General features: G+C 51.1%; 10 protein-coding genes across 10 annotated transcripts; 5 read left to right on the top strand and 5 right to left on the bottom strand.

The window, feature by feature from the left end:
* Positions 1-16: 16 nt before the first annotated feature.
* ATNIH1004_003826 (uncharacterized protein) lies at positions 17-1,742 on the top strand (the record flags this gene model as incomplete). The annotated part of the gene is made up of 3 exons (XM_033568499.1): positions 17-253; positions 449-1,374; positions 1,448-1,742. 3 exons carry the CDS (start codon positions 17-19, stop codon positions 1,740-1,742), a joined length of 1,458 nt encoding a protein of 485 aa, XP_033427305.1.
* Positions 1,743-3,837: 2,095 nt separating this feature from the next.
* Positions 3,838-5,135, bottom strand: ATNIH1004_003827 (uncharacterized protein; the record flags this gene model as incomplete). Its single annotated transcript, XM_033568500.1, has 2 exons — positions 3,838-4,902; positions 4,983-5,135. 2 exons carry the CDS (start codon positions 5,133-5,135, stop codon positions 3,838-3,840), a joined length of 1,218 nt encoding a protein of 405 aa, XP_033427306.1.
* Positions 5,136-8,220: 3,085 nt separating this feature from the next.
* Positions 8,221-8,745, top strand: ATNIH1004_003828 (uncharacterized protein; the record flags this gene model as incomplete). Its single annotated transcript, XM_033568501.1, has 1 exon — positions 8,221-8,745. The coding sequence occupies one exon, from the start codon at positions 8,221-8,223 to the stop codon at positions 8,743-8,745; it is 525 nt and encodes a 174-aa protein (XP_033427307.1).
* An 886-nt stretch (positions 8,746-9,631) lies between these two features.
* On the bottom strand, positions 9,632-15,026 carry ATNIH1004_003829 (type I polyketide synthase; the record flags this gene model as incomplete). Its single annotated transcript, XM_033568502.1, has 2 exons — positions 9,632-14,887; positions 14,943-15,026. 2 exons carry the CDS (start codon positions 15,024-15,026, stop codon positions 9,632-9,634), a joined length of 5,340 nt encoding a protein of 1,779 aa, XP_033427308.1.
* A 740-nt stretch (positions 15,027-15,766) lies between these two features.
* Positions 15,767-16,902, top strand: ATNIH1004_003830 (cupin domain-containing protein; the record flags this gene model as incomplete). The annotated part of the gene is made up of 3 exons (XM_033568503.1): positions 15,767-15,819; positions 15,891-16,341; positions 16,417-16,902. The coding sequence occupies 3 exons, from the start codon at positions 15,767-15,769 to the stop codon at positions 16,900-16,902; spliced, it is 990 nt and encodes a 329-aa protein (XP_033427309.1).
* Positions 16,903-17,392: 490 nt separating this feature from the next.
* ATNIH1004_003831 (cytochrome P450) lies at positions 17,393-19,224 on the top strand (the record flags this gene model as incomplete). Its single annotated transcript, XM_033568504.1, has 5 exons — positions 17,393-17,513; positions 17,566-17,629; positions 17,701-18,498; positions 18,564-18,715; positions 18,770-19,224. 5 exons carry the CDS (start codon positions 17,393-17,395, stop codon positions 19,222-19,224), a joined length of 1,590 nt encoding a protein of 529 aa, XP_033427310.1.
* Positions 19,225-19,758: 534 nt separating this feature from the next.
* On the bottom strand, positions 19,759-21,588 carry ATNIH1004_003832 (cytochrome P450; the record flags this gene model as incomplete). The annotated part of the gene is made up of 4 exons (XM_033568505.1): positions 19,759-20,216; positions 20,278-20,850; positions 20,936-21,315; positions 21,446-21,588. 4 exons carry the CDS (start codon positions 21,586-21,588, stop codon positions 19,759-19,761), a joined length of 1,554 nt encoding a protein of 517 aa, XP_033427311.1.
* A 623-nt stretch (positions 21,589-22,211) lies between these two features.
* On the bottom strand, positions 22,212-23,251 carry ATNIH1004_003833 (amidohydrolase family protein; the record flags this gene model as incomplete). The annotated part of the gene is made up of 2 exons (XM_033568506.1): positions 22,212-23,134; positions 23,200-23,251. 2 exons carry the CDS (start codon positions 23,249-23,251, stop codon positions 22,212-22,214), a joined length of 975 nt encoding a protein of 324 aa, XP_033427312.1.
* Positions 23,252-24,336: 1,085 nt separating this feature from the next.
* Positions 24,337-24,942, bottom strand: ATNIH1004_003834 (uncharacterized protein; the record flags this gene model as incomplete). Its single annotated transcript, XM_033568507.1, has 1 exon — positions 24,337-24,942. The coding sequence occupies one exon, from the start codon at positions 24,940-24,942 to the stop codon at positions 24,337-24,339; it is 606 nt and encodes a 201-aa protein (XP_033427313.1).
* Positions 24,943-25,657: 715 nt separating this feature from the next.
* Positions 25,658-27,711, top strand: ATNIH1004_003835 (GMC family oxidoreductase; the record flags this gene model as incomplete). Its single annotated transcript, XM_033568508.1, has 3 exons — positions 25,658-26,035; positions 26,119-27,583; positions 27,647-27,711. 3 exons carry the CDS (start codon positions 25,658-25,660, stop codon positions 27,709-27,711), a joined length of 1,908 nt encoding a protein of 635 aa, XP_033427314.1.
* Positions 27,712-27,825: the final 114 nt, after the last annotated feature.

A 27,825-nucleotide genomic window follows, 5' to 3' on the forward strand; every position in this document is an offset into this window, starting at 1 on the left:
AAGTCTTCCAAGCGCAATGTTCGGGAAGAAAGAACAGACCGTCGCCATGGCTCCGCAGGCTGACTCCGAGAAGCACCACAACGACTCCGAGTTTCCGAGCTCCCGCTCGCCGACTTCGTCAGCCTCGGCCGATCTCGAGAAGGGCTCTGATGCCAGCGATGCGCTAGCGCCCGTCGAGGACACAAGGCCGGGCGCGAAGGCCGGGCGCGAAAGCCGGGCTGTCGCTGCCCCAGTTCTGGAATGTTATGCTTGGGTATGTCTCTACCCCGCCGCCGGCGGGCCGTGATCAACGTTGCTGATATGCCGCAGGTTGAATATTGGCATGTTGCTCGCGGCGCTGGACTTTAACATTGTCCCGATTATATCGTCCGAATTTAATGCGTACAACAACTCTTCCTGGCTAGGAACCGGGTTCCTGGTGACCTTTGCTGGTGCTGCCGCTGTACAGCAAATTAGGCGACATCTTCGGTCGTCGGACCGTGTTCATCGTCGGAACGGTGATCTTCATCCTCGGCAGCGGCATCTGTGGCAGCTCCAAGAGCATGGACATGCTGATCTGGTCCCGAGTGGTGCAGGGGATCGGCGGCGGTGGGATCTACGGGTTGGTCAACGTGATATCACGGACTTGGTCCCCCTCCGTGATGTCGGCAAGTACATCTCATTCACCGGATTGGTCTGGGCCATTGCGGATGTCGCTGGGCCCCTTCTTGACGGTGCGTTTTCACAGTACGTGACGTGGCGGTGGTGCTTCTACAGCAACCTATGCATCTCGCCTATCAGTCTTCTAATCACGATCTTTTTTCTCCGCCTCCCGACCCCCAAGTTCGACAAGGAACGTATCAAGGACTTCGACATCCTCGGGACCATGGCCCTCATCGGCGGCACGACCTGTCTGCTGATGGCCATCTCCTGGGGTGGAAACAACTTCCCGTGGGTGACGCCCGCGTCATCGGCTGCTTGGTGGGCGGGTTCGTCCTGTTGGTCGGTCCTCTTTGTTGGTTGGGAGCACTTCACGAAGGACCCGCTCATGCCGCCTTTATTCCTGCACCGACCCGCCATCATCGCCATCTTTATCGCCGAGTTCTTTTACGGGGCCAACCTCCTCGGGATGATGTACTACGTGCCGCAGTTTTTCCAACTGGTCTACAGTGACTCGGCCACCATCTCTGGTGTCGCGCTCCTGCTCATGATGCTGGGCCTCGCGATCGGAAACCCCATCGCTGGTTGGGTCACCAGCAAGTGGGGCCTGACGCTGACAAACGCCTGGGTCGGGGCGGGCCTGACCACGCTGATTAGCGGCCTCATCACCCGCTGGCACGCGGGCACCGGCTGCGCGGAAGCCATCGTCGAGCTGATCATCATCGGTATTGGGGGGTACCGTCATGAAGGGTCCTCTAGTTGGATCTCAGTTTCTGGCGGAGCCCATGGATATCGGCCTCATCACTAGCATGGTGATCTTCCTGCAGACCGTCGGCGACATTTTCGAGATTGCCACCTACGCCGCGCTGTACCAGAACAAGCTGCGCTCCAACCTGGCCCAGCTCGCGGGAGCGTTGACCCCGGAGCAGATTGGGGTGATCCTGGCCGACGTGCAGAAGGTCAAGGACGAGTTCTCCGGTGATCTGTACTACTCGATTATCGAGGTATACGCCAAGAGCTTGCAGAATAGCTGGTGGTGGTTGTTTACCTGTGCGGCTGCTCTGTTGATCAGCTCTTGTTGTGCTAGGCAGCGGAAGTTGTAAATCGCTCCAAAGGAGCCGGAAACGGCTAGGGCAGCGATGAACAGGCTCGAGGGGTGGGTTCGGAGGCTAAATAATTGACGGATGAACGGCTACCATGGAGCGTTGTGCCTCGGTTGATAATCTCCTTTTTTTGGATCTTTTGTTCCTGTTTCCTTTGGTCTAGATTAATATCTATAGAGGCCCAAATGATGAAGAGTTGTTATGGGGAAAACCGTGACCCTCCAACGAACCCCAGACAAAGTAACCTAAGATCTGCGTGGGTCAAGTCGATCGTGTTCACGGGGACACATTCTGCGGCAAGCCATTAGGAATCACAACAAAAATAATAAGAAGAATAATCAAGAAGAGCCCAACCAGCTTAATTCATTCAAATAAGACCTTTTTACCATCCCTACTCTATTTCCTCTCCGGGACTAGCCAAATATCTGAGAGGTACTAACTTCGTATTGAGAATTCGATAATTTAGACACTGCTCTCACTCACTCCCTCCTTTTCTTTAATTTTTGCGAGCAACCCAAGAATTCTCCCCCGGGAGTTCTTTTATTCCCCGCAAAACCGGAGAATATACGAAAAAGTCTGTCCATTATCAGCTCGGGAATAACAGGCCGACGCAAAGGAAGATATGACGTCGAAGTATCCGAGACTATAAGTAAGATACCACCGGTGCTCGATGCTAATAATATCGCTTATTAACTACGCTAGAAAGGCCATTGGTCCCTAGATTCTGCGTCGTACACTGTAACACGGCCAGCTGGTGACCACATGCCAGCTTACCGTATTGATATACCAATAAGTGCACTCGACAACGGGTTTCACAATAACCTTAAACGAATGTATGACTACGTAGCTGTTAAATATATACCACAGAAGCTCACCTACCCTCTATCGGCTATCGCCTCGAACGATGGGAAAAGGACGTCACCCTATTATATACACTTGTCTAGTAATCACCAAGAACTGCCCACACGTCCAGAATCGCGTGGTTATATAAAGTGGATATTACAGATCATGTACCTTACTGTGTGTTATTTCTGGTTCACCGTCTGTTGTTTCTAGGTTAAACCCAAACCAGCGATCCTATCCAAAGAGGAGACTCTTGGGCAGTATTTCGAAAGAATCAGGTTGCCCGGCGTTTCAGCATGAACTATTTATTACCACTCATGTCAAATGCTACGACCCGTTCGTATGACGGCTACTCAACTTTCCCGCCATGGATGCTATTGACCACACAAGTAAAACTTACCGACAGCCGAACTATACTGTTGTTGGCGGCGTTCAAAATGTCCAAGCGAAGATTTCCCAAGGGCAAGACGTAAGGTTCGGCGCAACCGTGGCCGCGGTCGAAGATGTCGGTAAAGTTCGACTTACTTGGACTGATTCCAATAGCAAGCAGGTTCATACTAATGATTTCGATCACGCCATCATGTGGTTGCCCCTAACGTCGTCGGTGCTATATATTTAATGAACAGTTTCGGCAGATTATGAGCTCCATCCCCGTTTCTGTTGGGGAGTCATTCATAGCGACACGTCAACCTCCCAGACTGCGGTCGGTCTCAATGTACATCTGCTCCGATTCTTCATCTACGGAATCAATACATGAGCATCCTTCCCATGTTCTAGTGACAAATTTTCCGATTACCCCTATAGCTCCTACCAAAATTATCCATCGCACTCAGTTAACCAGGATTTTGTGAACTCCGAAAAGCAGGAAGATTGTTAGTTAAATATTTAGTCATGAAGACTGTGAGTTTGAGCAGAAAGAGTGCCTCTGGCGCAATGGAGATGGAAATGTCTGGCTTGCTGGTGCTTGGTGATAGGATGGAATGGAGCTGCTCAAGGGCTGCGTCGTGTCCGCCACGCGAGTCGCAACAAGCCTAGGCGTTGAAGTGTCGTGGTTGTCAGGGGAGTGAGATATATTCGAAACTGCAGCTTACTATAGATCGCTATCTTTGTGTGATTCGCTCTAGAGATACTCACCGGGGATTAACAAAGCTAGACATAACTTTCGTATCTTTGCTCCATGAATGGAAGTCAGGTACTCCCTGTTGCTCTTTTGAATGCCGTCTTTGGGCCAAATTTCCTTCATAGAGAGAGTTCATTTTTGGTTCTCGGACCAGCGTGCCACTATCACAAACCCTCTTACAGCTCCACTATCAGCCCACCAGTCAAAAACCTTGGCTGGTCCTCTGAACTTCCCCACATGCATACCATATCTCCTCAGCTCTCTATCCTTACTCCATATATACCCTGCGATGCCTTTGAACACATATTCCGTGATATCTCTCATAACAATCATATTGCAGTCATACCCGGCCTCGACCAACATGTTTTCGTATTCCTTTCTGCTAAGGAAATTTGAATAAGGGATCCCCGTCACTAGGCAAATTGACCTCAAGATCAACTTTTCCCAAAAAGTTGCGCGATCGGAAATGATGAGGTCAAAGGCCATGAACGAAGCCCGCATATCGCGATATGCACACCTGAGCAATGGTTTGCGAGACGGTTCGAAATGATACAGTGTATCAAGGGCTAGCAGCCATGTTTGCCATTTTTCTTTCTTGGATCCACAGGTTTCAGCGTAGCCTGTTCTATGCTTGTTGGTTATTTGTGGACCCCTGTTTTTGTCATCCACAACAATATCTCTAAGTTCTTGGCCCCATAAAGCAGGTCTTGCCGCATCGGCGGCGAAAATTCGTATCTCTGGCGTCCACTCTGGCGAACCATTGCCAGAGGGATTTCTCTTCAAAAGCCTTTCCCGAGCAACGTCGGCCTGCGACTGTGCAATGGTGATACCCACATACGAGTCAAAAAGGGGTAGGCTTCCCGATTCAACTAATCTTGGTCTTTCCATATCCTCACTCTCACCAGGAGCACATTCTGTATCAGTGAAAGAAAGCCCGGTATGAGAATGGCAAGCAGGTCTAGAAAGTCGTCTGGTCAAATAAAGGGCCTGGTCACCACAACCAATTCCAACATCGACTAATTTGATCTTGTTTTCTCGTTGAAGTTCATGCCGAGCTTCAAATCTACTGCTTCTAGTTGATGAGGAGACGGTTAAAGTACTTGGCGCGCCTGGCGTCCTACTTTCACTCAGAAGGTCTGCCGTGATGAGGACCTGATCTAATAAGGCTTCACAGGCATCAGGGAAGCTGTTGGTATGCTAGGTACCCTCTCAGTGGGTCATTCAAATAAAGTAAGCAGGTGACGGGAACACATTGTAGGATCGTTCGCGAACCATACCTTCCAATATCCCATATTCATCCACATACTCGTTGGGGGAACTTCCATATGAAGAATCGAGTGATCCAATCCGTACAACTTCTTCTCGTCGACACCAATTACTGATCTGAAAATACGAATAGCCCATCGCAAAATTTTTCCTAAGATAGCCATGTTTCTTGTCGCGTCCACACACTTGTTGGTGGTTAATCTGCTTGTGGTTGTCGAGCTTTCCGGTGGTCCACGACGAGGGACAGATGGGAGGGACAGAAGAGGACTTGACAGCTCCCTTCACCTTGATAACCAATTCGCTCTTTTTGCAGTCCCGGTTTACCTGTTCAGATTCCAATGTAATGGTTTGCTCGAGGTGGAAGGGAAGAGCACTTCACGTTAGCCTCGGCCCGCTCGAGTCGGTCAAGTGTTGGAACATCGGGATATCCCTCTGCTCCGGGTGCCGGTCTGCACTGAGTACACAGGTGGGGTGACCTCGTTCAAATTTTCAGAGGAATCGTTAGGGTAGTCATGTGATACACAATGATTCCTGTGACTTTTAATGCCCAAAATAAAATACAATTCTTATATACTTTTCATCCCCATTACCATATCCACTACCAATCATCCCTTTCCCCTTACTTCTAATTAGTTAACAAGTAGCTACTAAGTACTTGGTAACTATTTTATAAGTAGTTAGTTAGCTACAACCTAACTCTTACCTTAGCTTTTTATTTTCTTCGGCCAAAATATCTTTGATATCTTCTCCCCATGTAATAAAAAGCTCGCTGTGTCTATTATTCTGATGTAAATACTTGGGGTGGTTAGGAAGTACTTGGAAACGGCTTGGAAAGTACTTAGGAGGTACGTTTAGGATTTAGAGAGGTATTTATGGAAGAAGAATTAAAATTAATTTTCATAGGAAGGGATATAGTATTTAAAAGATCGGAAGAATTGTTGGTTGTGCCAAGACCCAGGACGGGTCTTCCGAGATTTTGAACGATTCACAGGACCTGTAACCTGGTCTGGAACTGTCTTAGTCAGCATCTGTTATGTATTTGTCAAATAATATGGCCTTTGGTGGACCAGAATCATGTGACTAGATAGGGTAAAAACCTCCGCGGAGCACACAACGAAAACAACAGAAGAATCAACATAATCAAGAAGAGCCCAACCAGCTCAATTCATTCAAATAAGATCTTTTTACCAATCGTACTCTATTTCCTCTTCGGGATTAGCCGTATATCTGACAGTATTTAGCCTAGTTCGTGGGTGTCTCCGTACCCCTGAATCCCAGACTCCTTCATGCTTCCAACAGGTTATGAGCCCTCGACTCCAGCTAAACAAAGACAATTTTGTTAATTAAAATACACAGAATTGCTTTTACTCGCACTGAGCTATCTATTGCATCTTTTCCGTCTTTATTCGATCCCTGTTGCTTATTCTAGGGGGGGTTGAATCTTTGTTTATTATTTTGTTTGTGGATTTATTCCTAGATTCGCTACCAACATCACGGAAGCAGTTTTTCTGTGGATTATCATTGTGCTGGGATATCTACCACCAACAACCTGAGAAGATCTAGTATTGTTGCTTCGGCTATACATGCTAGATAAGGATGTCTCCTTGCTTTTAAGTTCACCGTTGCAGCAAGTATCAGTGGTGTAAGTGCATCAAGGGAAAGTCATAATCGACTGTTACGTAACGCACTTTACCGCCTGCCGCCCGATTTTCCAACACGCTGGGGGTCGCTGACACCTTCCCCCCCGCCCGAATCCACACCGAATGATACCCAATACGGTAGGTCTCTAACATCACATTGGTAGTTTAGTTGAATTGGAGATTAAATTCTATGGAGGATCAATACTTGCGAAAACGTATATTTTTTATGGTCGACATGGGTTAAGTAGTCGGGGTGTGAACCCCGCATATTAGGCAACCCCCTAAGATGCAGATTATTACTTAAGTGCCACGTCCCAAAAGCTTCTTGCAAGATACTGGCAGAGACGGCATGCTATCAAAAGAACACTATCAATCCTCACGACATTCATCTAGAAATCAAGCGCCATTTTCATCCGGCCAATCGTAGAAACCTGACTGGCCCCGACCGATGAATTGGAGCAGGAGATCGTTTCAGCCCCTTTCCTCTTTCTATCTTGATCCAGGGAGTAGTCAGCAGTCAGATTGTTCACTAATCACAAAGCATCAGACACCAGAAAAGCAAACACACGGGGTAACCCGTAAGACTGAAGTTGCATCTTAGCCCAAAATCCCCTCCGATCCAACTCGTATTCTCTGCATGCTGTCGCTGATCAGCAACGAGGCGGGAACGTTGGTCTCGGATCAGAGTTGATTAAAACAAAATTGGAATGGTGGGTTGCCGGGCAGGCCAATTAAGGGCAGTGAAAGGGGAGAGCCGCCTGTCACAATAACATTTTTTTGTTCGTGCTAATAACCTTCGTGAGGTGGTGGATAATTGGGTGGTGTCTGTCAGACTCGACTTGGACCTATCTCCTACCTAAGTGTTTCATTCCTCTCACTTGTGTGGCTAAGTCTGTACGGGATAAACCGCTTGGATCTCTGCCAGTTCGGTTGCCTGGTCCATATGTACCTTCGTTGCCTTCCTATTATTGATTTTCCACCTTTATCCCCTAATTATTCATACACTCATGGAAATCCATGAACATGTACCCTTCTAACATCCTCCCAGAGGGTCTTTTTGACCCAATCTCACCTCGACAACTGTCAGTGGATAATTCTTGCTGGGGTGGAGTGGGCCTGGGAGAATGTATAATATCTTCCGGATGTAAGGGCTCTTTCCAGATATTATGTCTACTAATAAGAGAGAGCGATTGGGCTGATATGTTATATTCTAGGCAAGGGAATCGTCTACACGAATCAATGTTTAGACAGCCCTGGCGACGAGGTATGCACGCATTTGGTATACAATGCCACGCTCAATGGGATAGGTCTAACGATAAGGACAGTGCTGTCTTCACCGTCAGTGTACTGTCCCCGAGGGGACAGGATATTGCAGAGATAAATCGAATCAAACATGCGATGGGGGCAAGTTTTTCGCCGGGTCACCCGTATGCCTCCCTTCTATTTTATTATATATATCCTGTTAGTCAAGATAGATAAGCTAATAATAATATTAACAATCTAGCCCTGGCCCTGTCCCGGTTTAAACAACATCCAATGCTGCGTGCTATACGGGAATATGAGCAACGGCACCACTACCACCTCCTCAACACCAATTTCCACAACATCAATGTTAACATCAACGACATCCTCTACGCCAGTAACGAGCTCAACATCAAACGCAAACTCGAATGAAGGTCTCACTGGCTCCCAAATAGGAGGAATAATAGGCGGCGTGATCGGAGCAGTCTTCATTCTTGCCCTGACCGCGCTCATCCTCTTCTTCCGGCAACGACGTCAAAAACGGCTCCCAGAAACAGCAGCTCCTCCGAGCCCTAAACCTGATGTTGAGAACGATGCTGATAAACGCGATACCGCTACAATTACAACATCCGCCACGGGCGCCGAAGAGGATAAAAACCTCCACATGTTAGGCGGGCATATGAGACAGGAGATGGATGCGCAAGGGGGGTGTGTTCGACACGAGATGGAAGGCGTGAATCGGGGATATGCTGCTGGCGGATATATACCGGTTGATGAGAAGGAGTTGTTGAAGAGGGGAGGAGTCCCGGAGTTGGAGGGGAATATTGGGGCTGTCGCTGAATTGGATGGAGGGTCGATAACTCCGTCAGGGAACGCAGATGTGAAGATTTAATTTGCTTTGGAGTACTGGAATTGGGCTGGGACATAATTGGGCTGTGTGCAAGTATGCATGGATGTATGCACCTAATTTTCAAATAGCTAATAGGTTGAGATTTATTTTTATGTACTAAATTATCTTTTGTCTTGCATCCTATTCTTTTATTGCTACCTTAAAGGCGCTAGTATTCTCACCCACGCAAGCAACGTTGCCCATTTTAGAAGTCCTACACCAATACTAGTTGATAAAATAATGATCTGCGTCTTAGGTGGTGGCCTAATATGCGGGTTTCGCACCCGCGAGTACTTAAAACCTCTTTTCCTGTATTCTTGAGAGGCGCGCGAGAAAAACCATCCTAGGAAGCACGGTAGCTATTGTGGTTTAGGATATCAATATATCGTTCAGTATATTAGGCAACTGGTTGCGTGAAGCTGTTCGATGAGCTTACTGCCTTCTTCCCTCCTGAGTCACATCAAGTATACTCGGATTGATCTCGGGCTTCTGCCTTAACTGGATTGAGAATAACCTTACCAGCTCTAAGGTTGCTATTAAGATAGGATGCAAGAGACTCTGTGGGTTGAGTTACTGTGATTCCTGGACTGATGACATCTACTGCTTAAGTATACTAACCAATGCAATACTTAATTTTTACTAAAAAATGAAGCTTTTGCGTATTTCGAGTGGATTTCTTTTCACCGATCGGGCACTAGTATTACGTCAACTGACTTCGTTTCCGCCGCAGTCTTTGAGAAACAGTGTCTTCCTGGTTAGACAATTGCATTCTGTGTAGCTGATCAAATACCTAACTGCCCTTGACGTCTGTGAATCGCTTTAATCTATCGTTGCGTTTAAGTCAATCTTCAATCTCACATCCATAGTTCCCATCACCATTCTATCCTTACTACTTTCCTACTTTCTCGGCGAACCATCCCACCAGATGGCCAACGGTGGGATGACTCCAGCTCAACGTCGAGGGAACCTTCACCTTAAGTGTCTGCTGAAGTTGTCGTCGCAGGTTGACCGTCATGACTGAGTCCACTCCCAAGTCTGACAGAGCGGCCTTGGAATCCACATCATCAGCGGCCATCTGCAGCACCTTGGCAACGCAGCCCCGGATCTTCTCATCTAGATACGCCTTGAGTTCGGGCCCGGATGAGGGCATTACGTCTGAACCAGTGCCACTGCCGCTTCCACCAGCTGCATCCGCGGCGCCTGATCGCTCTCCCACACGACGAACCGCGATATCATTCAGGATCGGAACGGGAAGGGGTTCGCCCTCGTCAAACGCCAGGCTGCGCAACACAACGCCGTGGTCGATATCATACCGGGTCAGATGCTGCCAGGCACCAAAGGCCTCGTCGCGCGTCACATCCGTGATCCCCTTGGACTCCAGTTCCGCGTTGATGAAATCCGTGCTGGCGCCCATGCCCATTCCCCGCCACGAGGTCCACTGGAACGAGACGGCGGTGTCGCCCTGTCGGGACCGGTGGGCGGCCAGAGTGTCGAGGAAGGCGTTGCCGCTGCCGTACGAGGCCTGGCCGGGGAACCCGAAGAGGTTCCCGCAGGAGGAGAAGAGGACGAAGAAATCGACCGTGTTCGAGGGGAAGACCGCGTGGAGAGCGAGGGCGCCATTGATCTTCGGGGCCAGGACCCGGGCGAAGGCGTCACGGGTGGTTTCCAGGATAAGTTGATTGTCCAGGACGCCGGCCGCATGGACAACGCCTAGGACGGGCGGCAAGGAGAGACGTTCCAGCGCGGCCGACAGCTGTTCGGCGGCGTCTGGGCTGCCGATATCCAGAGCCAGCACATGGACGGTGGCACCCCGCGTCTCCAGATCTCGGATCTTCGCGATGGCGGGTTGAAGATGCTCGGGACTCTGGTCCCAGGTCTGGCGGGGCGGCAGCGTCCGACGGGAGATGAGGATGAGTCGACGGGCTCCCCTTTCGACCAGGAAGTCGGCGGTTTCGAGGCCCAGAACACCCAATCCGCCGGTAATGAGATATGTTCCCTCCGGCCTGGGGAGCAGTCGTGGGGGTTGGTTGTCGGAGCGACGCTTGTTGCGTGGAAGACTGCGCAGACGTGCCGTGCGAGCCACCCCATCGCTGATGCGAATGACGTCGGCACCCTGGATGTATTTTATCGTGGGCAGGGGAAAGACGGTACTTTCTGTATCAATCAAGCACCCGAGATCCGGATGCTCACTGGCAATGATTCGGGCCAACCCGAAGAGCGGTGCCTGAGCTAGGGCGGTTGGAGTCTCACCGTCGGCCACGTTGGAGGTCAGGATAAACATTTTGAGAGGGAGCGCGCCTTCGACGATGAACTTGACCAGCTCCAGCACCTCCCAGGTAAACGATTCAGACGCGACAGGAATCTCCTGGAGGGATCTGACCTCGCGGGGGATGTAGGCAACCGCCGTGGCTTTGCTGATGGGTAGAGATGTGGAGTCCTGGCTAATAAGTTCCTGGACCGTCGAGAATTGGAATGATCTGATTCCCCTGGGAAGAGTGTCGGCGTACCGGCTCATCGTGATGGGATCCGACGAGACCAGAATGACTGTGTCAATGGGCAGGGGCTCTTCGGCAGGAGTGGCTGGCGGCCATGTCAGTTGGTGCACCAAACTCTCCATGCTGCCGCTGACCCCGGGGGTGCCTTCAATCTCAGAGAATCGCATCGAGGTGAACTTAGCCACGACCTCCCCGACCTCGTTCAGCACACTCACGTGGGAGGTAGGGGCGGCATCGGAGGCCTCCTGGACGTACAGCCAGCCGATCTTTGGGGGATCTTGCTTGGTAAAGATCTCCACGCTTTCGATCTGGGCTGGCATCCGGAGGGCCGCCGTACTGAACACAGTCGAGCCCACGGAGGTGGCTGCGTCAAGGATCGGGGCCCACGAGGACGAGTCCCAGGGCAGTGACCCATCCCCTGTGACGGCGGGATTGACATCGACACGGGCGATCATCTCGTTGGTGTTGCGGTAGTGCTCCGTAACAGCCCACGGGAATCCCATGGCAGAGACTCCCACCTGGTCCAGGTAGTTGATGGAGAAATCATCCCGGATCCGGGTTCCCAGCCGCTGTTTGACAGCGGTGATATCGATTCGGTCCTCAGAGCCCAGTACGTCCCGCGCCCAGTAAGCTGTCGTATGGGTGACCCATGAGGAATCGTCGTCTGTGGCCTGTTGCTCGTCCGGAACCAGACGAGACATGATCTTGACCTGGTCGTCCTGCACCACAATTTGGACAGAACGTGGTGCGCTGATGGCCACGGGGACTCGGAGCACCACATTCTGAAGCATCCTTCCACCCGTGCCTTTCATGAAAGTATTGATCAAACCAGCGGCGGGGACGATCTCCGTGCCGTGCAACGGATGACTACCCGGGAATGGCTTGGTGTCATTATCCAACCGTGTCGTGTACACCGTGGTGTTGGTGCCTGCAATGCCGATGCGCTGGCCGAGCAGGGTATGCTTGTCGACGTCGTGGGTGAGGCCAGTATGAAGCGGAGGAGTTTCGATCTTCCGCCAGATGGGCTTGTGCATCCAGGTGGTGGTGGGCAGGCCATCTGCCCAAGGGCCAGGCAGCTGTGTCTTCCAGTTGACCTCGGCTCCGCGGCGGTGCAGCTGTGCAATGCCATAGAGGAGGTGCTTCTCTGCAGGTTTCTGGCGCAGCAGAGTCGGGATGACGGCAAAATCCTCCAATCCGCTGTCCATTAGCGTTTCGTTGATGGAGTGCGAGACAACAGGGTGAGTAGAAACTTCCAAAAAGAGCCTGTATCCGTCCTCGACCGCGGCATTGACGGCGGAAGTAAGGCGGACGCGGTTCACCATGTTGTTGGTCCAGTAGTGAATATCGCGATGGTCCTGGCCCCGGGGATCAACCAGTGAGGTGGAAAACAGGGGTATAGCTGGTGTGCTTGGAGACAGATTATCTGCGAGAGCGTCTGCCAAGGGATCAACCAGACTATTCAGTGTGGGACTGTGGAACGCGATGTCGGTTTTGACTGCGAAAGTCTTGACTCCCCGTTTCTTGAAGCTCTCCGCAGCCGAGGCCACGACATCCAGATCACCAGCAACCACGCATGAAGAAGGCGATGAGTCGATGGCCACGACCAAGTCCTCTCGCTGGCCCAGTTCCTGCTCGACCTGGCTGGCTGGGAGGTTGACAAGGATCATTGCGCCCTTGCCCATGACGCGACGATATAAAACCGCTCTCTGCGTCACGATCAGCGCTCCCTCGACCGGCGTCAGAGCTCCCGCTACAACGCTGGCGGCGATTTCTCCCACGGAATGTCCAATTATGCCTTGAGGGAGGACTCCTTTGCTTTTCAGGACGGCGCTGAGGCCAATCTGCATGACGTAGGTTAGGATCTGCACGAGGTCGGAGGAATTGAAATCACCCGTCCGGAGCAGCTCGATGGGCGACAGGCCGATCAAAGACAGGACGAGTTCATCCAACGGCTGAATTGCCTGATAGAAGACGGCGTTGTTGAGTAGCTCCTTTCCCATATCCGCCCACTGCGCCCCGTGGCCGGAAAACACCCAAACTACGTCCTTGCTGGTGTCCGTCCCAAGCACTCTGCCCTGTGCGGTGAAAGGATGATTGTCTCCTTTGGCCAGGGCCTCCAGCGCCGTTTCTGCATCTGCCTGGCTCTCGACCACGATAGCAGCCCGGTAGTCGTGGTGATCCCGCCGAGTGGCCAAAGTAGTAAGAATGCTGGCCAAATCATGGTCTCGTCCATGTTCGTGGACCCACTTCTGTAGGGTTTCGGCTTGGATGGACAGGCGCTTTTGCTGGGGACCGGACAAAAGCAGGATGCCTGGTCCAGTTGGCGACTGCGTCGCCAAAATCTCCGGCCTGGACAGCGGAATGAATTGCTCAATCACTGCGTGTGAGACGGTGCCACCGTACCCGTAAGAGCAAACCCCCGCGCGACGGATGGTATCCGACTCGGGCCATTTGGTGGCCTCTTGGACCACCTTGACTCCAGCCTTGGCCCAATCAATCCGGGTGTTGAGCTTGTTCAGGTTGGCCTGCGGAGGCAAGACACCTTTTCGGATGGCCAGAGTCGCCTTAATAAAGCCCATGGCCCCCGCGCCGGCCTCCAGATGGCCGATGTTGGGTTTGATAGACCCAATGAAGCACGGATCTTGGGGAACCCGTCCGGCCCCATATACACTGGCGATGGCGGAGATCTCCGTGGGATCTCCTAGTGGTGTGGAGGTGGCGTGGGCTTCGACATACCGGACCGTGAGGGGATCCACGTGGCCGACTGCCAGAGCATTCTGGGCCACCAACTGCTGCGCCTTGGCGTTGGGGGCCATGATGCCGTTAGTTTTTCCATCCTGTGCAACTGCACTGCCTTTGATTGTGGCGAGAATGCGATCATTGTCGTGTATAGCCTGGTGGAGGTTCTTCAAGATGATGGCGGCGGCCCCTTCACCCCGGCCGTATCCATTGGCCTCATCATCGAAGGACCGGCAGAAACCTTCAGAGGAGACGGCACCTGCCTTGTCCAGCACTCTGGTCAGGCCCGGGCCACAGAGAGCGTTGACGCCGCCGACAATCGCAATACTGGACTCGCCGAGCTGTATGGTCTGAACGCCATGATGGATGGCGACTAAGGAGGACGCGCAGGCCGCATCCACGGCCGTACTGGGACCCATGAGGTTCAAGTGATATGAAATGCGATTGGGCACTCCACAGTACGCGGTGCCGATGCCCATCCACGCTTCGATATTGGGCAAATCCTCCAAGACCAGTTTGGAGTAGTCGTCCGAATTGACCCCCCAAAAGACGGCCGTGTCGGTCCCCGACAGGCTTTTGGCGGGAATTCCTGCATCCTCGAGCGCCTCCCACGCCACCTCGAGCGAGATCCTCTGCTGGGGGTCCATCTGCTCCGCCTCCTTGGGCGAGATGCCGAAGAACTGACTGTCAAAGTCCTCGAGCCGATCCAAGAAATAACCCCGAGAGGTCGTCTTGTTGAGTTCTTTGGCGTTCCGAGGATCTCGGCGATAATAAGGCTCCCAGCGCATTGATGGGATCTCGCCTGAGGCGCTTTTCTTGCTCAAGAGGGATTGCCAGAGTTGCTCAGGGCTGTGGTTACCCCCGGCCACTCGGCAAGCCATACCCACAACGGCCACGTCGTTTGAAAATTCCTAGTGCCCCGTCAGTTAATGTGGTTGAGCTTGGCGTGTCATTTCTTCTTCTCACATATTGACTGTGCTCAGTCACTGGGGTATCTAGTTCAGGGGGAGATGTTCCCCGTGAGGGATGTGAAGTTGCAGCGGAATCCATGATTGTGCTTGGTTAGGTTTCCCTGCCCTGTGCAACTGTCTGGAATTACTCGGGCTCTTTATAAGCCATTCTTCAGCACGATCAGCTTTCTCATCAAGTGTACTGAAGGGAACTGTCAATACCTATTTCCTAATTGGGAACTCAGGGTCTCTCTCCCTTGATTGTGTTTATTATTGTACTCCTTCGGAAGCCTGGTAAGCTTGGCCCTTGGGTGCTAGCATTTAATGGAGATAAATGGCGTGCCGATTGGATATTCCTTCGGTCCACCCATGCTTATCAGGCTGACGGCGCCAAAATCCTCCGCTGTAGGGCTCGTACTGCCGACAATCTGACATCCCGAGGATTTTAGTGCACCACTCCAACCCCAAGGAGTAACACAAGGCGATTTCCGCAAGGAGTGCTGCGGAAAAAGATCCATCACCCGTTACGAAAGGATAGCCGCATCGGACAAATTGGGATGTCCGGGAGTTGAGCAGTGTGAATGTGACTTGATAGAATGGATCAGACCATCTCTGCATCCCACACAGTCTCGAGTTTCAGGGGTTGAACTGGGTTCATGCATTGTCTCGCACTCCCTGGGTGGATTTTGAAGTATATAGATCAGAATGGATGCACTCACTCTGCACACTCGGCCTCGTAAGTTTTAAATCAAGTATTATTCTGGTAGAAATCGACTTTGACTGCTTTTGTCTTTATTTTGGTTTGCCTCCCCCCCGACTATTTCTCTTATAGTAAACACCATGGCTCCTTTTGTTCCGTACCACTCCTCCGCCGGCCAGTCGACCATTGTCAAGTAAGCACATAGCCATCTCGCTCATGAAAACAAAACAAACAAACATTAAAGCTAAACCCAACTCTCAAAAGATTCGGAGGTCTTCTCACCACCGAATTCCTTGAACCCCCTCCAGGACGCTGCTTTCTCTTCCGTCAAACATACCGCCACACCATTGAAGGCCCCATTCCCGAAAACCTGCGCAAACTGATCAACAGCCCTGACAGACCCAAAGGTCCTCCGCCCCACTTCCACCAGTTCCAAACAGAGTACTTTCGTGTGGAGAATGGAGTACTGGGCATCGAGGTGGACGGGGTCCTGCGACGCATCACGCCCGATGATGGCGAGATCTCGGTCAAGGCAGGCAGCGTCCATCGATTCTTTATCCACCCTGATTCTCCCGAGAGCATGACGGTGTACCTGAGTGCGTCGGATTCCGGGAATGATTATCAACTAGATCGGATTTTTTTTGAAAATTGGTACGGATACTGGCATGACGCGCTGCTGCACGACGGCGGTCTGGACTGGATTCAGTTTTTGGCGGTATGAAAATCCTGCTTCTGATAACGATAATGATGATATTTAGACTCGCTAATTGATGGATTGGGAGACTGATAGATCCAAGACGGTGGCGACGCCTATACTCCCGCTCCAGCGTGGGTCCCGTTCCGTCGTCAAGTCGGATACTGGACCTGTGTGATTGTGGGACGGTGGATCGGAGGGCTGCTGGGGTACAAGCCCTTCTTCCGAGAATATACGACGGATTGGGATTTCGCCGTCGCCAAAATGAAGGGATCGTTTTTCCAGCGGCATCTGGTGCACGAGTCCTTTGCAGCGGAGAAGTCGTGGAAGCAGCAGGCCGAGCTGGAGCCCAAGGTCAAACCTGAGAATGCAGAGTTTGAAAAGTGGACGGAAGATCTCTCGCCTACTTCGCTGGCGTTGGGGCCGGTGGCGTATGAGCATGGGGAATTCAAAGGACTGCAGAATGGCGTCGCCAATGGGGTCAACGGCCATGCCACGGGGGTCCAAACGAAGAAGACGCAACTAGGGAATTTGACTCGGAGATGGTCCGGAGCGGAGAACAAGACTTCTGTCGAGGCCTAGAGGGGAAGTAGCTAGTCATTTTGGTCTATTTTGGAATGCAAGACCTATGAGATCCATGTATTTACTTCTATCCTTTGGTAGTTATCTGTTTCGGGCACGGACTTGTAATTTGATGATGATGAAGCTACTAACCAAACATAAACAGTAAGGCTGCCACAGCTCCTTACCTTCCTCCAAGGGGAAAAATCAACTCTAATGGAATTTGATACTCCAATGCCAAAAAAAAAAAGAAATAAAAAAAAGGGCCGGTGATATCGTCTTGGTCGAACCGATTGAATTGACAAAATTAGGAGTTCACTATGGAATAGCCTAATCAGTGGTATACACGGAATAATCAAAACAGTTGCTATTTATTCCATGGGATATGATGTACATCGTTCATACTCCGAATCTCCTTTAGGAACCACATGTAATGGGCAATAGAGCGCAGATTCATAAGATGCTCACCTCTCCATGATGAAGCGTGTATGGGAAAATACGCTGCCACAGGATGGATTTCGTACAACCGCATTCTCTGTATATTGTAGCGGTGCTGCTGAGCAGTACTAGCATATTGTACTTTCTCCAGTATCTCCTTCGTTCTGGGTACCGGCCACCTGGGCTACCTGACGGTATCTTCTTAGATAAACAGATTGGAGAATCTCATCTAACAAGTTCTTATAGGGCCTGCCACAGTTCCTCTGTTTGGAAATGAGCTTCAGGTCCCAAAGGCAGATGCGCATTTTAAGTATGACGATTTTTTTTTCTTTCCTTTCTATCCTCCCTTTTTCCCGGGTCAACAAACTAACGGACTGGTAGATTCACAAAATGGGCAAAGCAGTATGGGGGAATATTTACCCTGAAGAGGTACATGAACACCACCATTGTCATTACGGATCGAAAGCTCGTCAAGTCACTCCTGGACAAGAAAAGCAACATCTATTCCCACCGACCAGCGTCGCGTGTATCACACTTGATCACCCAGAGCGATCATCTTCTCGTTATGCAATACGGGGAGCAATGGCGCATGCTCCGAAAGATCATCCACCAGTACTTCATGGAGCCCAATTGCGAACGAGAGCACTGGAAAGTCCAAGAAGCCGAGGCCAAGCAGATGCTGCATGACTTTCTTACCGTGCCAGAAGACCACATGCTGCATCCGAAGCGGTACAGCAACAGCATCACCAACTCTCTTGTGTTTGGCATTCGCACCAAAACCGTGCATGACGAATACATGGACAAGCTGTTTTACCTGATGGACAAATGGTCCTTGGTTCAGGAACTGGGGGCCACTCCTCCCGTGGATTCGTTTGGCCTGCTGCGCATTTTGCCGCAGTGGTTACTCGGCAACTGGAAGAATAGAGCCCTGGAGGTGGGTGATCTCATGCAGTCCCTCTACAAAGCGGCGCTGGACCAGGTCCGGGAGCGACGCCAGCGCGGAATCCACCGAGATTCGTTTATGGACCGTGTCCTGGATAATCTGGATAAGACGCCGCTCACCGAGAATCAACTGCGGTTTTTAGGCGGAGTCCTCATGGAAGGAGGATCGGATACTTCCTCCTCGTTGATTCTGACCATCATCCAGGCGATGACCAAATATCCAGAGGTTCAGGCCAAGTATGATCCCCAACATTCATTCAATTGTTTTCCTAGAAAAGTAGTAACTGACCGCGTAACACTAGGGCTCATGCTCAAATTGACGCTGCCGTTGGATCAGATCGATCTCCCGGTTGGTGTGATTTTGCTAAAATGCCGTACATCAACATGGTCATCAAGGAGTCCCATCGGTGGCGTCCGGTCAGTCCGCTCGGCGTATCACATGCTGTTTCTGAAGGTAAGAATACTTCATCCTTTGGGGGGGGGGGAGTCCAGCTAACGAATCACTCAGACGATCACGTCAATGACAAACTAATCCCTAAAGGCTCCACCATTGTCCTTAACGTCTGGGGTATGCATCATGATTCCAACCGGTGGAAGGAACCGGAGCATTTCCAGCCCGATCGGTTTGAAGACTTTCCTGCGCTGGCATCGACCTACGCGGCGTCCGGGGAATGGGATAAACGGGATCACTACGGCTATGGGGCAGGTCGGCGGATTTGTCCAGGCATCCATTTGGCTGAGCGAAACTTATTCATCGGGGTTGCCAAGCTGCTGTGGGCCTTTGAGTTTAGTGAGCCTCCAGGAAGCAAGAGTGATATCTCTGCGGAGTCCGGAGCCAGTCAGGGATTCTTGCACTGCCCCAAGGATTATGGGTGTGTGATCCGACTGCGGTCGCCGGAGAAGCGCGAGACGATTATGCGGGAATTTGCAGAGGCTCAAGAGGTGTTTGCCCGGTTTGATTAGATTAGATTAGTGAGGTGCTTACTATTACATTTATCGTGATGAATATGGATCGGTTGTATCCTCCCTTTCGGGCTTAGGACGAGTAGGGAACCATTCATGATGCCGAAGTCGGAAAATTGCATCTAAAATCTGACCTGCATGATCCTACCGGATTGAGCGAAGACGGGCTGCCCGCTGAATGAGATTGCCTTTGTTTGGAACTGGCGTGCTGAATTTGGATGAGCTCTCTATTTGGACTCCAGATCAACTCCGGCCTGACAAATGCCCTATTTATAAGCATTACTGTGTGGATAACTAACTCGAACTGGATTATCGCCATGCTGAGATCATATTGATCAGCAGCGATGCTTAGATTGCAGATTACTACAAATAGGTTTGAATCACGGATGCCACTCCGGTTCCTATTTGGGAAGTCAAGTAAAATCTCCGATGTCAAGTACTGAAGTTGGGATTCAGACTCCACTCAAAAGAGAGGATAAGCAAGATAAGGTGAAACAATTCGAATATGGTATTCCCGGACTTCTCGTATCAGGTCTAACCCTCTGTAAACTGCGAAAACACCTCCTTCGTAGCTGTGGTAAATTCCCTCTCCATAGCAACCCGGATGGTCTCGTTTCGAACCACCGGTTGACAGGCGTAGTCCTTTGCGCAGTAGAGAAATCCATTGTGGTATCCAGTAACCGGATCACTGTCGATCTTCCCCTCCGGCGGTTTGAATTCAAACGCCCACAGCAGCTTGGCAATGGCCAACAACATGTTTCGTTCTGCCAGGTGGATTCCCGGGCAAATGCGCCGTCCAACTCCATATCCGTAGTGGTCCCGATTCTCCCATTTGCCCGCAGCGTACTCGGGGGCCAGTTGCGGGTGATCAGCGTAGCGCTCTGGAATGAATTTAGCCGGGTCATTAGGTTGGGAAGGGTCCATATGCATTCCCCATGTATTGATCACCACAACGGTGCCCTTGGGGAGGAATTTGCCGTCCACCCAATCGTCTATATACATAAGGACATAGAGGTTAGCGGGAACAGAAAAAGGGAAAGAAAATCACTCAACCTTCTCCTAGCGCATGGGGAAAACAGAGCGGTAGAATCGGCCTCCACCGATGGCCCTCCTTGACTATCATGTTGATATACGGCAGCTTCTCCAGATCCTCCCATACAGGAGACCTGTCATGACCCACGACCGAGTCAATCTCCGCATGAGCTTTTTCCTGAACCGCTGGGTTCTGGATCAGCGCTTGCACGATGGCGAGGATCAGACTGGAGCTGGTATCCGAGCCTCCCTCCATCAGCACGCCCCCAATAAATGCAAGCTGGTGCCAGGGCAGATTGTTTTTTTCCTGACCGTCCAACACGCGATCCATAAATGTGCCCAGATTCTGTCCCCCGTCGCGCCTCTTAATCACCTTGTTCAAAATGTCCGTGTAAAGAGTCTCCATCTGGACGCCAATGGCCTTGGCCCGGGTGACGTAGTTGTTGAACATCCACTCGGGCAGGAGTTTCATCCATGGGAAGAGGTCCACCGGAGGAGTGGCGCCGGTTTCCATGATCTCGGACCACTCCTCCATAAGTTTGTAGAGACGTCTCATGTTTGATCCGTTCCGGTGCGCCGTGCGGATTCCAAATACTTTGTTTCGACTCAAGAGTCAGAAGACGCATGGAACGCACAGTGCCTGCAACAAAGGCACTATTCATCCGGAGGAGAGACTCACCGATCGAGTTGGTAATGCTGTTACTGAATCGCTTCGGATGCGCCATGTGGTTCTCTGGGTCCACCAGATAGTCTCGCATCAATTGGATGGCCTCCGCATTGACGATCTTGATATGCTGGCTGTCAACCATCGACTCCATGAGATGCTGGTGGATTAACCGGCGGAACATTCTCCACTGGTCGCCATAATGCATCACGAGGAGATGATTGCCCTTGGTAATAAGTTCGTGCGAGACAAAGGAATGAGGGCGGTGGCTGTAGATGCCGCTCTTGCGATCGACGACTTCCTTGACCAGCCTGCGATCGGTAATGACGGCCATATTCCCGTTGCCAATTTTCAGCATGTATAGTCCGCCATATTTGGCGGCCCATTCGGTGAATCTAACAAGACATACAGTTAAGGATCCACTAGGGGGCCATCAGTGGAGGATACGTACTTGATGTGTGTATATTGCTTTGGAATCTGATGAATATTACCGATAAAAGGAAGCGTTGGTGGACCTTACCTCACTCTGAGCAACTGAGGAACATACGAGGGAGGTTCAGATACCCACCTGGAGCCATCTTGCTGGTGCGATGGCCGTAGACCAAAGCGCATCGCACCAACAGGAGAACGGCTACGGCTATTAACACCAGAAGTAACATCGGCTCCATGATCCCGTCGATATTTTCCTTATTATCCTTGCTTAACTGCAGAAGCAGAAGGCGCCTCACAATTTGGGCAAGTCGGGAGGGGTAATGGAGTACCTGTGCCTTTATGGAGTCCGCTGGTGGGGAAGAAGAATACAGACGGCGGTTATCAAATTGTGTTTGCTTTAAATTTAAGAACATGGACAGGAGCAATGAAATCGTTCTCACTTCTCTGTTATTTATTTATAAATTTACTAAGATCATCTTCAGCATTACCAGTTTGCGTCAGGGAGAAGCCTAACTTGCAGCAGAAGCGATGATCATGATTGGCCACAGATTAACTTTCTCGGGCAACCGTAGGATATAGCCAAAAGGAGTGATCCCCCAGGTTAAGAACCATATCAAGCTCTCCTTTGAGAAATATTACTTCTAATAGCGACTGTGGACTTCCTGTTGGGAATCCTGACCGGGGATTACCTAGAAAAAATGAGAGTTATACTGCCTGAATTGTGATCTCCGGCTGCCTTTTTTTTTTTAGAAAAAATTCTATGCTGACTTGTGTATGAACCCTACTTTTATCAAGACTCATACACAAGGCTTAGTTATCTGACATGTTAAGAGACATAACCATGCGAGTAAAGTGTGATTCAGAGCCGGGTTCGAGTGAGCTGAGCCTGAAGTCGAGGAAGCAGTTCTAATGCAGCCTCGCTTTCCACCTGCCGTTTAGTCTGGTCAGGTATTTCATACCTCTCCAGAAACTTTGTAAATTGCGTGATCGCACCCTGTGGCGCATTGGGGAAGTCACTCCCAAAAAGCACATGCCCCGGCTTCGCAAATTCAAAGAGTGCTTTCAAAGTGACCGGATTGGCGGAAATGGCAGTATCAAAGTAGAAAGTACGCGCTGCTTCCACAAGCTCCTCTGTCGACATGCCCAGATTACGAGGCATGAATGGCAGCATTGTGGCTGCGCGATGAATCAGATACGGCAGAGTGCCACCCGCATGGGAAAGGATGATCTTGCACCCAGGATAGTCCCGGATGATACCGCTAGTGAGTAGATCCATTGCCGTTCGTCCTGTTTCATGCGGATAGTCGAACATGGGCTGTGGCATCCATTGGTTGATCAACCGTGTATCGACTGCATGAGTGGGGTGAATGAAGACGACGGCGCCGCGTCGGCTCAGCTCAGCCCAAATTGGACCGAATCGCTCATCCCCCAAGTAGGAATGCCCGTCCCCATAGCGGGTGTAGAGTGTGATCCCGTCCGCACGGAGATTGGTGAATGCATACTCGATCTCCGCCAGCACGGCCTCGGTATCGAACAGAGAAGGGACTGAGGCAAAGAAGCCGTACTGGAAGGGTCGAGCGTCCCTGATCGCAGCGGCGTGTTCGTTACAGCTGCGAGCCAACGCCGCCGCTTTCCCTGGGTCTTTCTCGATGCAGGGCCCCGGGGCGGTTACGGAAAGAATCGTGGTTTTCACGTCGAGAAGGCGTATAATCTCCTGGTCAAGATCCAGATTCCATGCCGGGATGTGCCACCCGGATGGATCGCCCCCCGCTCGCTCAATAGCTTTCAAAACAAGGAATAGTTAACAAGTCTCTCTTGTTGCACACAGAGATTAGATTACTACACACCTTCGCGCAAAGGTTTGGGATAGAAATGATGATGCACATCAATCTTTGCCATGTTAAAGGATGGTTGACAACGACTATAACGCAAGGTCGAGAGTTTTCTTAGAAAGTCTGTCAAACTGTTCCCTGACAGGCTGACCTACCACGCTCTATCTTGCTATATAAATGTCCGCATAGTTTTGCCTTCCAAGAGCTTCATTTTCAGTGTTGGGTTGCTACCCCGCCCCTCACCCTGCAGGATGAGCAATCGTTATGCGTCACCGATGCTTCTCCCATGGCCACCCTCCCTGATCGGTAGACAAACACTCTCCGTGCATGATTGGGGGAAGATATCCATATCTCCTTGTGTGAATATACAGAGAAGAATTGCCTAACTGGGATCTGTGCAGTTGGTTGCCATTCCCCTGCAGATTCGCCGCTTTGGGAGGGCAATCTTTTCGAATGCTGCTGATAGCAGGGGTTGCGATGACTAGGAAGATGTCAAATTTTAGAGTTTATCATAATCTCTGCTTTTTATTTATACGAAGGATCAAAGAGATTCTTTAGCCGTTTTCATTACATGATTAGTCTTTCTGATATGTCTTCCAGTGTCAAACCATATCACTTGCGCGCGAGAGAACTGTCAGAGTGGCACGTGACTGGTCCCGCCTAATTAAGCCTTCCCAGCTGTCCCACAGAGGTCTTTATTAGGCTGCTTAGATACGCAATGTGACTCTCTCCTCATTCTCCTGGCCATAAGCCTTGACAACTATCTACTTTAATAATCCTTTTTTAATCCGATTTTCTTCTGTGGATCCCCATTCCGCCAGTGGCCAGTAACAGGCAACTTTGTATATTTTCCTGTATTCAGGGTAGCTTATATGATGAAATTAATTACTAATGGAGCAAAAGGAGATCGGAGCTACCCTCCGAAACTCCTTTCGTCCAGTATCCCTTCGTAATCCAACAGCCCTAGATCAGGACTAGCGCGAACTACCCATTGACTATCATCATCGAATTTTTTCAGATCCACGTGGGAGGCTTCACTTGCAGCGCCAAGAGTTAGAACTGATGGATATGAGAATACTCTCTGGACTCTGTATACAGAACAGCACAGGACTATGTGTAGCATAGATTCATCCTCCCTCCCTAGTCTGGAAATTATGCGATTGTTGTCCCACCCTGCGGATTCGACACATATTCTTTGGTGCTGTTATCCGACCAGAACGAAGAAGCCGTCGTAAAGGTATCTTCCATCCACTGAAAGTAAAAGATCCGATTCTCATTATTGACCCGAGCTCGAGCCGCCCAGGGCGAGATGACTGTCTTCCCCAGCGTGCGCGACGTGGCTGTAAACGACCCCCAAGCTGTCACATTGCCCCCATCGCCGAAGATATAGTCGATGGAGAACGGGCCGCGTTCCCAGTACAACCCCACGCGGGTGAAGATGTCAATGAAGGCCTGCGGACCAACGTTGGTGTGGGTACCCGCCCACGGCATAACGCCATGCAGGATTGGGTTGTCGAAGGTGAGGGAGACATAGGTGCAGTCGTACGTGACGAGCTCCTTGAGCATATCATAATCCGGGTCGGGCTGAGTGTTGAGGACCTTGAAAAAGACAGACAGTGGATTATGCTCCCAGTCGCTTGGTCCCAGGGGAGGTGGACTGGATTGATAGTTGCCAGGGAATTGATCGATGGGAGCCGCTCGGGTGAAGCTGAACAGAGGGCCGAGGAGACCCCCAAGAAGCACAGTAGACGGTCTCATCTTGAGGAACCGGGGAGAGTGACCTGGCTAGAGAATCTTTGTGCGAGGGAGACAATTCGACTATACTTATGCCCGTTGGTGGCACACCGATCGTCTCTGACCAGCGGCCGGCTAAATCGGGAAAATCGACAGACTTCCATATCTGGTACTGCAAGAGCTCCAGAGGGCCAATATGAGTCAATCGCCGATGTCTCCGGAGTTAGCAGCGAGATACCGTGAATGAAGTAGTATTTCTCGAGATCATTTTGTCTGGCATTCATGCAATGATACAAACACCCTATTTCACCCATTCTTGCACTAGATGGTCGTTAATCCAACGTGGCTGAATCCTTCAGCTCCCAGATCCACTTCGTTATATACTCCGAAACTCCCCAGGTCTCCTTTCGGCAGCTTTGCGGCTCACCTATGCATACCAAGTTCGATGGCCTCCAAACTTTCCTCGTATACTTGCCACCTACGCCATATCTCATCCAGTCTCCATAAACAGCACGTCAGCTTAGCGGGACAAAGGAGACGAACGGACGATGTTTCGCAGCAACCAGAGAAACACCGGAGTCATCCTTTGGCGGTTTTTTTTTTTTTTTTTTCTCTTTTTTTTTAGCCCCGGAATGTGGAAATCTGGGTTGGGTATTTAAGCAGTTTTCTGGGCTGCTCGAGAAAGTACTCTAGTTTGTGTTGGCTACAGCTTGGAATATTGCATGTCTTGGTCATCAAAATGCGACTAATTCCAAACATCCTCAGCGCTATCGGAGTCTTTTCGACCGTCACGACTGCTGTTCCCGTGCAGTCAAGCAGCGATGGCGGAAGAGTTTCCCTTCACGCTCGGCGTGTGTTGGGTTCCTCCTTTGGAGTCCCGGGAAATCAGACTTTTGACTACGTCGTCATCGGCGGTGGAACAGCCGGGCTGACCATCGCAACAAGATTGGCAGAACAAGGCGCAGGCACCGTAGCGGTAATTGAAGCCGGCAGTTTTTATGAGCTTGACAATGGCAACCTCAGCCAGATCCCGGCAAACGATGCCTACTACGTGGGAAAGGATATTGACGATTGGCAGCCAGGGATTGACTGGGGATTCCGCACGATCCCGCAAGCGGTAAGCGAGGCCACCTATCTACAGCTGTCCTCTGACCTCGGAAGTTGGGATCTGGAGCTGATGAGAATTCCTCGCGTTTGCAGGGCGCCCATGGACAGGTCAGCCATTATGCCCGGGGAAAGTGTCTTGGAGGCAGTTCGGCCAGGAACTACATGGCGTATCAACGAGGCACTAAATCCGCGTACAACATGTGGGCCAACACGGTTGGGGATGCGAGCTATACTTGGGAGAACTTTCTTCCTTACTTCGAGAAAAGCCTGCATTTCACGCCGGCCGATGATACACTGCGTGGGGCCAATGCCAGTGTGGAATATGACGCGACAGTGCTCGGTAATCGACAGGGACCACTGTCGGTGACCTATCCTCACTACGCACAGAGCTTCGCCACGTGGGCCCGCAAAGCGTTCCAAGAAATGGGATTGAAAATCCGCAAAGGGTTTCAGAGCGGAGAGCTCCTAGGCCAGTCCTTCGGGTTGTACACCATCAACGCAACGACCATGCATCGCGAGTCTTCCGAGACCTCCTTTTTGCGACTCGGGCTCACGTACCCCAATTTCCTGGTCTTCCAGTCGACGCTGGCGAGACGGATTCTCTTTGACGACAGGAAGCGGGCGGTTGGTGTGAAGGTGGACACGCAGGGATATCAATTCACTCTTTCTGCACGAAAGGAGGTCATTCTTTCTGCCGGGGCCTTCCAATCGCCCCAACTGCTCATGGTGTCGGGAATTGGCCCCTCTGCGATTCTGAATGAACATGGCATTCCGGTCATCGCAGACCGGCCTGGAGTGGGTCAGAACATGCAGGATCATATCATCTATGCACCTTCGTACCGGGTCAGCCTCGTCACGCAATCCGCCCTGCTCGATCCGGCCTTTGAGGCCCAGGCCAACAAAGACTACAACGAGAGGGCCGCGGGCATCTACACCAATCCCACCTCGGATCTCCTTGCATGGGAGAAGGTCCCCGAACCGATGCGATCAGACTGGTTGTCCGACGAAACCCTACAGGTTCTCGCGGAGTATCCGACGGACTGGCCTGAAGTCGAGTTCCTGACCATGGGTGCCTACTTTGGGTATCAGAAGAACTACATCCGGGACAACCCGAGAGACGGATACAACTATGCTTCGCTGGCGGTCTCGCTCTGCACTCCTCGATCGCGGGGAAATGTTAGCATCTCCTCTGCCGACGCTGCAGAACCTCCTTTGATTAATCCCAACTGGCTTACGGACCCCGTGGATGTGGAGCTCGCCGTCGCGGCGTTTAAGCGGACGCGCAACTTCTTCAATACCAGTGCGATTCAACCGGTCCTCCTCGGGCCGGAGTATTTCCCTGGACCTCAAGTCGCAACCGACGCGGAAATCGAGGACCATGTGCGCAAGAGCTTTGATACCATCTTCCACGCCTCTTGTACGTGCGCCATGGGGAAGCCGGATGACGAATACGCTGTGGTGGACTCCAAGGCTCGTGTTATTGGCGTTGAAGCCCTGCGGGTGGTGGATGCATCTGCCTTCCCGTTCCTTCCTCCTGGTCATCCTCAGTCTACCATCTGTGAGTCCTTCCTGTCTGCCAAATTTCATGAGTTGGATTATATAATGCTGACGATAGCTTCAGATGCGCTGGCGGAGAAGATTGCATGTGACATTTCGGGTGCTTGTTCAGTTACAATGTCTCTGTGAACTCAAAAAGGGAAGCCATGTTCGTAGTATATATAGTATATTCTGCGAAACTGCATAGAACCAGAGAGAAAGAGAGAGATCCCATTCCCATTTCCATCCCCTTTTGAATGGCCT

The sequence above is a fragment of the Aspergillus tanneri genome, assembly GCF_003426965.1.
Source record: "Aspergillus tanneri strain NIH1004 chromosome Unknown AapTan_3_pilon_pilon_pilon, whole genome shotgun sequence".
Lineage (NCBI taxonomy): Eukaryota > Fungi > Ascomycota > Eurotiomycetes > Eurotiales > Aspergillaceae > Aspergillus > Aspergillus tanneri.